A 12,312-nucleotide genomic window follows, 5' to 3' on the forward strand; every position below is an offset into this window, starting at 1 on the left:
AAAACTCTTAACAAGTTAAGCTTGAAATTCGTCTTTAAAAGCCAGAGAAACACATTGCTTTATTGATTTGAAGATAAATGTCATAGAACTATAAATAATATAACACATTGAATACAGTTAAACAATATAAAAAATAATTTTATTGTAAATATAATTCAATTATAAATATTTTAAAAAATTACTAAGAATATTTAAGATTTGTATTTATACAATTTGAAAGTATGACTACATCAATAATACATATTAACTTAATTTTAGCATCAGGATTTATTCTTTAAGCAATGCAGAAGTAAAAATTTTTTGCATAATTTGAGTAAGTTGGGAGGAGTCAAAACATACAAATCCTCTTCCTGCAGGTAACTGTTTTTTCAGCATCATTGCTTGGTCTCCAAGAGACCCAATAAATATAGCAAAAGCATTAACTTTGGGGTCCATTACTAACAGTTTTGCAAAAGATCTTGGTGATATACCATAGCGATCAAAGTTAGCATCACTCATGACAATTACAAAATATTCATCAGCTTCAACTTTAGTAATAGTTTTGATAGCATGATCAGTGGCTTCTAAAGTATTGTCTCCGCTAGCACAAAATTGAGAGTGAGCAATCATATTCCTAAGGATATTTAACCTCTCTTTTCTGTTTTTGGGAGCTTGGCGAAATTTGGAAAATTCATAACAATATTCTTCACCAGAATGACCCACTATCTCATATTGGAACTTTTCATCATAGTTCTCAAGTGCTTCCATAAGAAGAACCACACATTCTAATTCTCTTTCTAGCCTATGATCATGTCCGTTAAAACGATACATGCTGCCACTGACATCAACAACTAGCCTTAAAAGTTTAGGTTTCTCTTGAGGACTTCCCATTTCAGGTTCTTGCAAACCTCTTTTCTTATAGATGGATTTTTCCCCTGTTATCCCTTCAATTAGTTTTGTATCATCAAACTCTCCTGAAGTCTGATGCCTTAACCACTGCCTTTCTTTACTCTTTGCTTGTAAACTATCTAATATAACACGTAATGATTTTATTTGATTCTCAACATTAGTTAGAAAATTGCCATATAACTCAGCATCATATTCACTCATTTCAATATCTTTTAGTTTTTCTTTATATGCTTTTCTATTCATTTCTCTGGCAGCTTTTCTTACTTCCTCTGGAACTGCATCTTTCATATGATCAGGTACTTGATAGACATTGTGACCAGCATCAAGGCGATAAGGGCCACCTCGTCCTCCAAGCCCAGCAGTGTCTCTTCCACCAGTACCACCAGCCCATGTGTTTCCACCTACATGAGGAGCTCCTGTTGGGTCAGTTTTGCCATGCTTAGGGTTAGAAACTTCCTTGTTGTCTATACGTTCAATTGTAAGTTGCTGTTCATTACCAGCACCAATCATTCTTCTCCATTCCTCAAAAGATGAAACTAGAGACTGTTCACTAGTTTCCCACTTTCGAATGCACCCTCTAACATCAATCGTCACTAATGTTTCATTCTGCAGTAAACACATTAAAAGATATGATTTTGATGTATTGATCAACCAATTAGCAAAAGAAGAAGAATTGAAAGGTATATTTGCATCTACATATGCATACGTTGAGCTCTTCAAATCAACTATTTCCAAAAATCCGGCATCATTCTGACTGTATTCATTTTTAATGTGTGATGGAAATTCATGTACAAATGTTATTATTTGTTGATTATTAGGCATAATACAATTTCTTTTCATATCAGTTAAGTTTCCATCTTCTCGGGGAAATTTTATTATTTTCAACTTATCATCAAGTAGAAAAGATCCTGTAACAAGGCATGCATAATCAGTTGAAGATGACATTAGAGCTGTGGATTGTGAGCTATCTGGTACAATTGTTTTTATTTGAATGGCTTCATCAATTTCTGATTGTAATGAACGACTTTTCCAACTTCTTGAGTCAGAAAGATCGACGAAAAAATGGTTTTTTTCACAGTTAATTAGTAAGCTGTGTTCATCTTTGACAAGAATACTACAGATATTATCAGGGAAATTCAATTGCTGAGTAGAGTTCTCTTCAAAATTTAATAGGATTATTTTTTTACCATTTTTATGGAACAATAGGACTTTTTTTTTATTTGGAAATTCGCATAATTCAAAAAACTGATCAGCTTTATTTGACACTATGTTACTTAATTTAGAAATAGCTTCATCTAAAAGAGAATTGATGTTAATCCTATTTATAATACCTTCTTTTATATTTACTAAGAATGTTTGGTTAGTAAACTTTTCATGCAGCAAAATTAAATCATTATAAGAATTAATAACTGATGTGTAAATTTCAGGTTTATAACCACTTCTTATGTTGGGAAAATAGCCTGATAAATTAATACTACTCATTAATTTTTTATTGGTATTTATTCTATAAATTGAAAGAGGATTTGCTGTAACAACATACAAAATATCAGTACCATCAATATTTGTAGCTTTGATATCTAAAGGCACATCATTTTGTTTTAAAGGTAACTGATAAAAACTTTGTTGCTCTGAAAAAATTGTAGCCCTAGGCTCAACTTCATCAATATGGCTCTGAACTACAGGTAGATGGGATTTATTACTAAGATACAATTCACGATTTTCAGTTTCCCACGAGTTTATATCTTTAGATAACATCCATTCAGTATTGTTAGTTGTTTGTGGAAGTTTATACCTTTTAGCAACTTTTATAGTGACTGTCTGTTTTCCAAAAGGTATACCATGTTTTACAAATATTTTAGAAAGGGTATCCTTAAACTCAGAATTAAAAACATCAAAATCAAAGACATTCTTTAATACAAATGGTATACCTTCTTCAGGAAACTTGTTCAAATGTTTAATGATATTAACAACTTCTCGAGTAGAATAAGGATATGATATTAAACCAGCATCAGACATTGAACGTAATTCAGCGAATAGATTAGCCAATTTTCTTAAATAATTTTCTGGCACATTAGGACCATACTGCTGAAGCATCATTATCTCTGACTCTAAACTAGGATTCTCAACAGCATGACAACTAAAAATGTCACCAAGTGTTGAAAAAAAATCATTCCCTAAGAAGGGAAAGCCTGGTCTATTAGCTAAAACTATCATTCTGAAATCTGGATGCATTATCACTTGATCGTTTCCATTAACTTTCTGATCACTATGATGAGCAATACAGCGTCCATCAGAAAGTGACATTTCTCCAGACACGACAAGAGCTTTTAAAATACTTGTCACATGAGTTGGTGCTTTGTCAGCTTCGTCTACAACTAATACACGGCCAAATTTAACAGCTTTTAAAAGAGGCGAATCTTCATAAACAATTCTTCCATCTTGAACTGTTGGTTGCTGAGTAAGAGATTGAACTGTTGTGTCTCTATGCAATTGAATGTATTCTCTAGGCCTATTTATCAACTGTAAAAATCGATCAGTAATTTTATTTTTTCCAACTCCTTGGTTACCAACTAATAATAAATGCTCACCCAAAATGAAGTCTTGTAACATCGCCTCCATTACTTTGATGTGTTCTTGGCTATTATAAAACAACACATTAGGGACTTTAAGTTTATCTGAACCTGCATTGCAAATTGGAATCTTGGTGTCTCCAATGTAAAGTTCTTCATTTATTACACGAATATTTTTCTCCACAACAGATGGTTTGGGTTTTTTGATTGAACAACTTTCAAGAACACTTTCCACTCCTTGCTTCGTTAATTGAGGTAAAAATTCAAAAAGACAAGATTGTTTTATTAAATCGTAAATACTTTCATGAGGAAAAGCCTCCAATCTTCGAGCCATTCGAACAAGTTGACGAGTAGAAAATGAAGTACTAATATTTTTTAAAACATCATCTTTTGAGTTACGCAATTTGTGAGTGAAGTTCAATAAAATATCTATTTTATCACTAGAACAGTTTGTAATGCTTTTAATAACAGTTTTTTCTTCTTCCATATTAAGAGGTCTAATTTCATGAAATAAAAATAATGAAAGCACTTGTGGATTTAGCCAATTTTCTTTAGAGCTTTGAATTTTAGGAGGTTCAGCTAATGCAACAATGCGAAAAGCTGGATGTATACATATAATATTTTTTGCTTCTAACTGTTCATTAGATAAATTCAACTTATTTTTTAGAGCATCAAAACGGTCAGATCTTAATAATTTGGTACCATCATAAAGCTGTATCTCGCGATCATGCACAAGTCCTTGTAAAACTGACAGTGTACTAGAATGAATCCGATGCAATCCATCTAACACTAATAACTTTCCTTCTTTCGCAGCTCGCACAACTTGCGATGGCCTCCATAATGTATTTCCTTTTTCATCAGTAATCCTTTGTTGTAATAAGTCTCTAGCTGTCATATCACTGTACAACATCACCATTTCCACAGGATAGTTAAAAAGTGAAGCAAATTTTTTTATTAATGTTCCTTTTCCACTACCTTTGTTTCCAATAATGCAGAAATCATGAGATAAATGAGTTAAACACAGGTCTGCAATTACATTATTATGATATAAATTGGAAACAAAATTCACTGAACCAACACTTATGTTATGTCCCAAAGCTCTAGCTGTAAATTTATTTTTCTTTGTTTCAAGTTTAACTTCATGTGTAAAGTCATCATTATCAAGATATTTGGATACACCAACTTTTACTTTGACGGAATTGGTTTGAATAGAAAATTTTTGCAAAGTTTCACATATTAAATTCTGAGCACTTTTTGGTAAAATTAGCTGATAAGGATATAGCCATTTAAATGTGTGTCCCACAGGAAAGCCAGGAAGTTTATTCAAGATGTTGAAGATGAGAAACAAATTTTCAATTGGAAACCTAGGTAGATCTAAATTAGAAGATTCTTCTGATAAAAATGTATGGCAAGCAGAAAGAAATCTTTCCAATTCATCCTTTTGAATGCTTTGAAATGATTCAGAAAACTCAGAAAGTTGTTCCTCAAAGCTCATCTTTAAATGAAGTGCTTGGAATCTTGATCTAAATGGAGGATCTAAAGGATTTCCTTTGAACTGAGGAACAGGTAGTCCAAGCGCAACCACCCGAAAGTCTTCAGAAACTCTAACTAATTTCCACTTGTCCAGTTCTTCTTTTGAATGTTCAAGCAGAAGCATATCATATCTATCTGGTGCAATGAGAAAACGTCCATCTTCAAGTTGCATTTCCCTGTTTTCCAACAAGTTATTTAAAACAGGCAATACATTCCTCTCAACTTTTTCAATACCGTCAAGAATCAGAAACCTACCTTCAATAGCAGCCCTTACCGCACTTTGATCTATATAGTGAGCAGTACCATCACAAATTTCTCTTCTTTGCTTTAAATCATTTTCAGTTGTATCACGAGATAAGATAACATATTCCACTTCCCTTTGCATCATCTCAAGATACTGTAAGATTGTACGAGCTCTGTAGCGTCCTGGTGAGCCAATCAAAAACATATCTTGACCCAAGATATCTTTTTTCATGATCCATAACAAGTGGTTTATCAAAGTTTCTGATGGATTCTTTTGAAGGTACAATAAAGGCACTAAATGTGGGTTTTTGGGTAAAGACACAGATTTAGTTACTTTACCAATTTTAATATCATAAATAGCTTTTTTACTACATTGACGAGAGTGAATAAGATTTTTTACACACCTTAGGAAAGAATGATGAAGTTTGCTATAACTGCAAAACATGATTCACTAAATTTATGATAAGTCTTGTGGAATTGTATAAATGTGTATGAATAACTAATTATTGGTTATAAATATTAATAGAATACTATCAACTATTATCCATGCATTTCCAGAAATCTATGACTTCCAAATTCCATAGTGTTTCTTCATTTGAATTAACCAGCTTTGTTATTTTCATTGCCTTTACAGTGATTGTAGGTTTTGTTGAAAGTAGCTCTCCAATAACCATACAGTATAGACCTGAAATATTAAATAAATATATAAAGGAAATTACAAAACTACACAACATTTTCATAAATATATACAAAAAATTCATAAAAATTACTTTAAAAAATATATAATAATATCATTCAGCCCTAGAAAAGGAAAATATGAAACTATTCAAAATTTAGTGACATGAGATGTATCCTATAAACTTAAATGTAGGATTTGGCCCTCTCGAGTACTTTAAAGAACTGTGTATTAAATTGCAACAAATTCATTATTCAATTTTTTGAATATTTTGAGAAATTTTCAAGCAAATTGAAAAATCTTTGTACACAATTATAAAATTCGTTTATGCAAAGATAATTCCATGCAAAATATTAATTTTGGTAAACATTTAATATTTTTTATTATTTTATATAATAATAAATTAAATAATTTTCAATTGTAGCTTATTTGTTTACTCCATTTTAAAGCATCTAATTTCACATGGCAAAATTTGAGCAAAATCGGTTAAGTAGTTCCTGAAAAATTGAATTTCAAATATATAACTTCTTAAAAATTCGATTTCTGAGAACCATTCAGCCACTTTTATTCAAATTTTGTATTATGCTTTGTAAAATTAGATACTTTAAAATGATGTAAAAAATTGTACACCATACAATTCAAATTTTTTTTAAACTACTATTAAATAGTAATATAATTATTATTAATATTTACTAAAATTTATTTTTTGCATAGAATTATCTTCGGATAAACTAATTTTATAATTGTGCACAAATATTTTTCAATTCACTCTATAAGTTCACAACATACTGTATAATAGGCAAAAGGTAATGTATTATGTAGCCAAAAATTTGGACCGTCCTCCTGACGAAACTATTCGGACCATATTTCTCAGATTGTGGCGAGGTAATTTTGGGGTTCGGAAATTGGAATCAAATTTAGCTCAATTTTGAAAAGTTTTTAGGAGAATTAAAGAAATGCATCATTTCTAATTTAAAATAAGATCTAATGTATTTATTTATTGTAAATTTAATAATTATACAATATTTAACCTTTCTAAAGGAAAACTCAGCCTTTCCAGATAAAAAAAACTTTTCCTTTTTTACTATTCAGTTTTGTGGCTGTGATGTATTATTGCAAATTGTAATTTTTTCAATTTGTTGCTTAAATTATAGCGATTTCCCACTCACTGAGATCTATTGGCTACAGTTTATCTATTGCCAAGACTGAAATGGCTTTGATTACAGTTTGTTTATAAACATGAAGGAGGTCTATCTTAAATAGCACTTTTCTCATTAAAATTTTTTATCCATGTTCAGTAAAGAAAGTGTTTGCTCTACGAAGACATGGTTTATTAATAGAAAATTGCCAAAATTTCAAAAATTGCAATTTGAGCTGTCCGTTTTAGAGGAGCACCTATTATCTGAGATTTCCCTATATCACACTAGTGTACAAAAAAAAATTTTAAATTTTTTTTTTTATTACTTCCAGAACCACTGGACAGATTTTAATGGAATTTCATATTAACCTACATCGGTATAATACACTAGCATAATTGGAGACCAATTTTTTAGAGGAACTTAATTAAAATACACAGTCATCATAGTTCTCAAAATTTCACACATAAAAATGAATTTCTTATAACTGCTAAATATCTAAAAAAATAATAATTACAGTGAAACCTCCAAGAAAGCCCACCTCTACGTAGCGACCACTTTTGGGAGGCACAGAATTTTTTCCATAGACTTTGTGCTGAAGAAAACTTTTAGGAAAGACCATTATAACAAACCTCTCTCAGCAATCAGACAAATATCTACACCAAATGTGGAAAAGGTCAAATAAGGAAATACAAAATGTCAAAACAAAACAAATAAATAGATTAAAATGTATACAAAATATGAGCAAGGCTCTTATTTAGAAAGCTCTTTTTGACAATACAACCTCATGTTGCAGACAGAGTGCACTAAATATGATGTAATCAATGATTTACTTTCAGAGAGGATTCCCAATTTAAATTAGAAAAAAATGCTTTTTCAGAAAAAACAAGAATCTCAAACAAACAAACCTCGGCTCGTATTTTAAAGCTAACTAATTTTTATGATATAATATTAAATGAAAACTTGACAGGGGTCTGTTTAGAAGAAATTTGGGTCCGTTAACGGACCCTTCAAAAAATATCTTTTCATTAAAACGGACCCTTGACAAAATGATTTTTCTTTTAATCGGACCCTTCACAAATTTGTTTATCTTCATTATTATTTTGTTAATCGAAAAAACCCTTTCCAGGGCAGAAAACAAGAAAGATGGATGTAAACGAATTAAGTTTTGTCTTCGGCAGACGATTCTTCCATTATTCGTTCGAAATTAATATTCTGCGTTCAGCAGTATAGGCTAAATACCGAATATTTGTATGTTGCATCTCTAATTTAGAAGCAGCAATTGTTGTTTATTTTTTAAAATTTAATTTTTTAAATTATAATTTTACAGTGTTGAGCATAATCTTGTATATCTTTACAATTTAAAAACTCCTTGAAAAAGTTTTTTTTTGCAATAACGGACCCTATTTGCACAAATTCATAAAAGCGGACCCTGGTTGAAAGAATGTGAGTAATTTTTTCAAAATTTCACGAAAAACGGACCTTTCACAAAATGTCTGGACAGACCCCTGCTTGAACAAAAAAGATAATTGTTTATTTATTCAGAGGTGTTTGTGAACCCAACTCAAAAATCCTGAAAATTTCTTGAGTAAAATCATTAATAGCTCATTTCAAAAAATTAATGTCTTTATAAATTTATATCATTGATATTTTCACAACGTGAAATTCTAAATAAATTATATGCAGCATAATTTAAATTAATAATTATATATAAGTTAACTTTTATCTCTAATCACACTTGTTATTCTACCAGAAAACATATTTACAAATGAAAAAGATGCTGAGTATAAATTCTAGTTCTAATATTTTTAAATAACAAGAATTTTTATACAACAAAAATTTTTATACATAAATGTGATCGATGATTTCTTGAAACTTCTGGATCTTGGATTTCCAGAAATTTCGGGGTCGCAGTAAGAAAAAAATCCAGATTTATTCCACAGCACAATCATTTCTGATTTATTAAAAATAGCTTCATCATTAATGATTGGTGAATTTGTTTTTACACATAACTATATCAGTTGGGATCATTTTTATAGATGCTAATTTTTATTTATAAATCCCCCTTAAATTGAAACTAAAATCGTTAGCGAAAAATTTTCTACCTTCCATAACAATTTTGAAGTTAATGGAGGTAACCTCAAATAACGATCAACCTCCATGAACGACCATTTTACTGTATAACGGAGAGTGGTCTCTCCTGAGAGGTTTCACTGTATTTTATTTATTTATTTTTTAAATTAATTTTTATCTTTGATGAATTTAAATGGATAATGATTCGTGACAATTTTCTATACTTGATTGAAATATTGAGTTGTACTTTTAGAAATTTCTATTTGTCTGCATCTTCCCCCCCCCCCATGGCATAATACAAATATCACAAACACATGGCATAATATATTTATCAGCAAATTATCAACTGGATCAGCTCCATCTGGATGTAGTTGAGGTTTAATAGTAAAAAAGGTTCTAAAATTTTTATTAATTAAAAAATTTACCTTCTCTTGTTTTGAAAAATTAACTTTACAACTGAAAGAAGATAGCTTACATTATATAACTTGATCAGTGGCTAGTTACTAATACATATATATCATACAATAGTTCCTACTATCATTTATTACATCAAAATAATGTACATTTGTTCAGTTACAACTAAGAAACTACTACCTGCTAATATATGAACATAGACTAATATTTACAAGGATTCTACTGGGCCGGGATAGCCTGGTCGGTAGGGCGTTGGGCCCATGCCTGAAGTTCGTGGGTTCAAATCTGCCGACCGAAGACTCTCTGTGTAGTAAAATGGTGACTGATACACGTTAAATCTGTTGAGTAGCAAAGTTCTCCATGTTCCCATAACAAATCAATACCTCTGGGGGTACTGAATTGGAGATTGATCGTTCTCTGATTCAGGTCAAAATTACAATCTGTGGATGAATGAATGGGTCCGGCCTATAAACGGGCGTGGTGAATAGATGTGACAAAAGTCAAATTCTTGGCCATAGATGGCGCCAGGAAAACAAGAGCAATCGCACCCCTCTGCCTAAACAGGCATACAAAAGACAGAGACAAGGATTCAGCTATTTTTCACATTGTTTTTTCTGGTAAAAACTCAACCATGCCCACCCAACACGATGCCTGCTTATACCGTCAAACCTCTGCAGTCATATGATCAATTTCTTGGACATTGCAGGGTAGGTACCTGGCCAATATATAGAGATTACCAAGGACTAGCTACCTACCTTCTAGCTATGACAAACATCGCAAGTGACCATGTGCGAGTAAAATAACATCCATATGCTAAGATAGAAAATTTCATTTATGTTGATTTTATTGTTACAAAAAACATGTTATATAATATTTCATACCATCTTTAATCCAGGGTCCAAAACCAGGAGCGTCATTTACAGACACAATAGTTGCTAGGCCTGTACCGTCATCTAAAGTAAAAGTACGTAAGGAGGCAGGTACCTATAAGTATAAAAATGCCTATAAGAATAACTATAAAAATGTATTAATTTATTTCATGAAAAGCTTTGAAACATGCTAATTAAGAAACAAGTGACGCTACTTTCCACTCTCACTTTCTTCCTACATTTTGGACACTTTTATCTTGCACCAGTTTTTTTTTCTTTTTAGTGCTATGCCACGTTTAAGTTAAAGATATGTTAATAAGAAAACTAAAACAAATAACAATTTAGATAAAAATAAATTATTGATAACTTTACAAAAATGTAATTGAAAATTTTTCTAAATTACTATTTTTATTAACACGTTTTTATAACTTATATAAATGTCTTCATAAAATATCCCTTTTATTTTACTAAATTTTTATCAACTCTTAGAAATATTTATATATTTACAATAAATAAATGTTCAAGTCAATGGAATCTTTTAGCCACAATTTTTTAGATTACTTTTTGACTACCTCAAGCACTTAGAAATGTACTGAAGTTCAATGTTTAATGTCGATGCAAAATCCAATCATTTCTCGGCCACTACCAGCAGAATTTATCAGAATATGACCCTTAAGGAGAATTTATAGTCAACCAAAATTTTCTGACATAACTGACAATTTATTTAAATATCTTAATGCATTCAGAATCGCTCAAAACATACAGAAAATATTTCATTACTTTTCTAAGAGTGCTAATTATTGCTGTTCTTTTACAATCACTCTGCTGTGAACGTCATTATGTTTTAGCTTTCGTTTGAATTATCGCTATTAAATCTAGTTATTTTAGATGGTAAATAACTATGTGAGAACAAATATTAATTAATTGTGGCCTAATGTAGCTTAATGGAAATGTGGGCTAAATAAATTAATTTTAATAATATATTAAATTTCAATGGTAACCACTGAAACATCGTTAATAGTTGATGAAGTTTTTCAGTTTTGAATAGTATGATTTTTTAGTTCATTAAAAAAGGTGTTAGCATGAGTTCTGTATACCTGATATTACTTATTAAAATAATTCATTATAAATGGAAAATAATCTTGTTCCTTTATTTTTTTTAACCATGTTAATCTTAATTTTGAAGTGTATTTTCAAATCATTTCGAAGATTTATTTTTATATTAAGTGGAGAAAAAAAAAATTTAATCCAGAAATAACTAAAATGCAAGATTTCTGTATCGGTGCTTACGAAAAGAAATAGCAATATTTTAGAGAAATGAAATGATCTAGTAGCAACACCGTCAAACTAGAAATAATGAAAAAATATTTTTTCTCCAAACATAACCAACTGTTTATTTATAACCTCAGAATTATATATGCAGAACTTACATTAAAAATTATACCCTGTACCCAAATCAGCCGGAAAGGGTCAACTTTATTATGATCTGTCAATGCCCATTTTTTAAATTTGCAGGACTCATCTAAAACAGTTTGCAAACACTGGCAGATAAAAAGTTTTCGGGCGGGTTCTTCAAGAAGGCTCATTATCAAAAATGAACAATCATTGTTGGTTAAGGGACATGAAAAAAAATGTGATTTTTATTACTAAAAAAATTTATCTCGAAGTTAAGAGTTAAAGGGTTAAGGCAACAATTATTATCAAAATAAAATAAAATTCCTGACTAAATGCTGCATGACGCAACATCTGTTTTTATTCTTCATAAATCTATTCTACGAACAACTGATCACACTCACTGAGTTCCTTGCATTTTTTTACATACATACATTTATACTCTGAAAAGTACAATAATATCGAACCTTAAAAACCCGTTTAAACGGTTTTTCCAGTTGATTTTACAAACAAAATAC

At 30.5% G+C, this 12,312-nt stretch overlaps 1 protein-coding gene across 3 annotated transcripts; it reads right to left on the reverse strand.

Moving 5' to 3' along the window:
* Window positions 1-112: 112 nt before the first annotated feature.
* Window positions 113-12,178, reverse strand: LOC107443109 (von Willebrand factor A domain-containing protein c12.2). 3 transcript variants are annotated; one of them, XM_071183463.1, is made up of 4 exons: window positions 11,833-12,138; window positions 10,415-10,517; window positions 7,588-7,702; window positions 113-5,919 (listed from the first exon to the last, which is right to left on the reverse strand). In XM_071183463.1, exon 4 carries the CDS (start codon window positions 5,677-5,679, stop codon window positions 268-270), a length of 5,412 nt encoding a protein of 1,803 aa, XP_071039564.1. In that variant the 5' UTR covers window positions 5,680-5,919; window positions 7,588-7,702; window positions 10,415-10,517; window positions 11,833-12,138; the 3' UTR covers window positions 113-267. The 3 variants fall into 3 exon arrangements, with proteins under 3 accessions (XP_071039564.1, XP_071039563.1, XP_015912358.2); XM_071183462.1 differs by having other exon boundaries at window positions 7,564-7,702; XM_016056872.3 differs by lacking the exon at window positions 7,588-7,702 and having other exon boundaries at window positions 11,833-12,178.
* Between the last annotated feature and the right edge of the window lie 134 nt (window positions 12,179-12,312).

Source organism: Parasteatoda tepidariorum, chromosome 7 (genome assembly GCF_043381705.1).
Source record: "Parasteatoda tepidariorum isolate YZ-2023 chromosome 7, CAS_Ptep_4.0, whole genome shotgun sequence".
In the NCBI taxonomy this organism is placed as follows: Eukaryota; Metazoa; Arthropoda; class Arachnida; order Araneae; family Theridiidae; genus Parasteatoda; species Parasteatoda tepidariorum.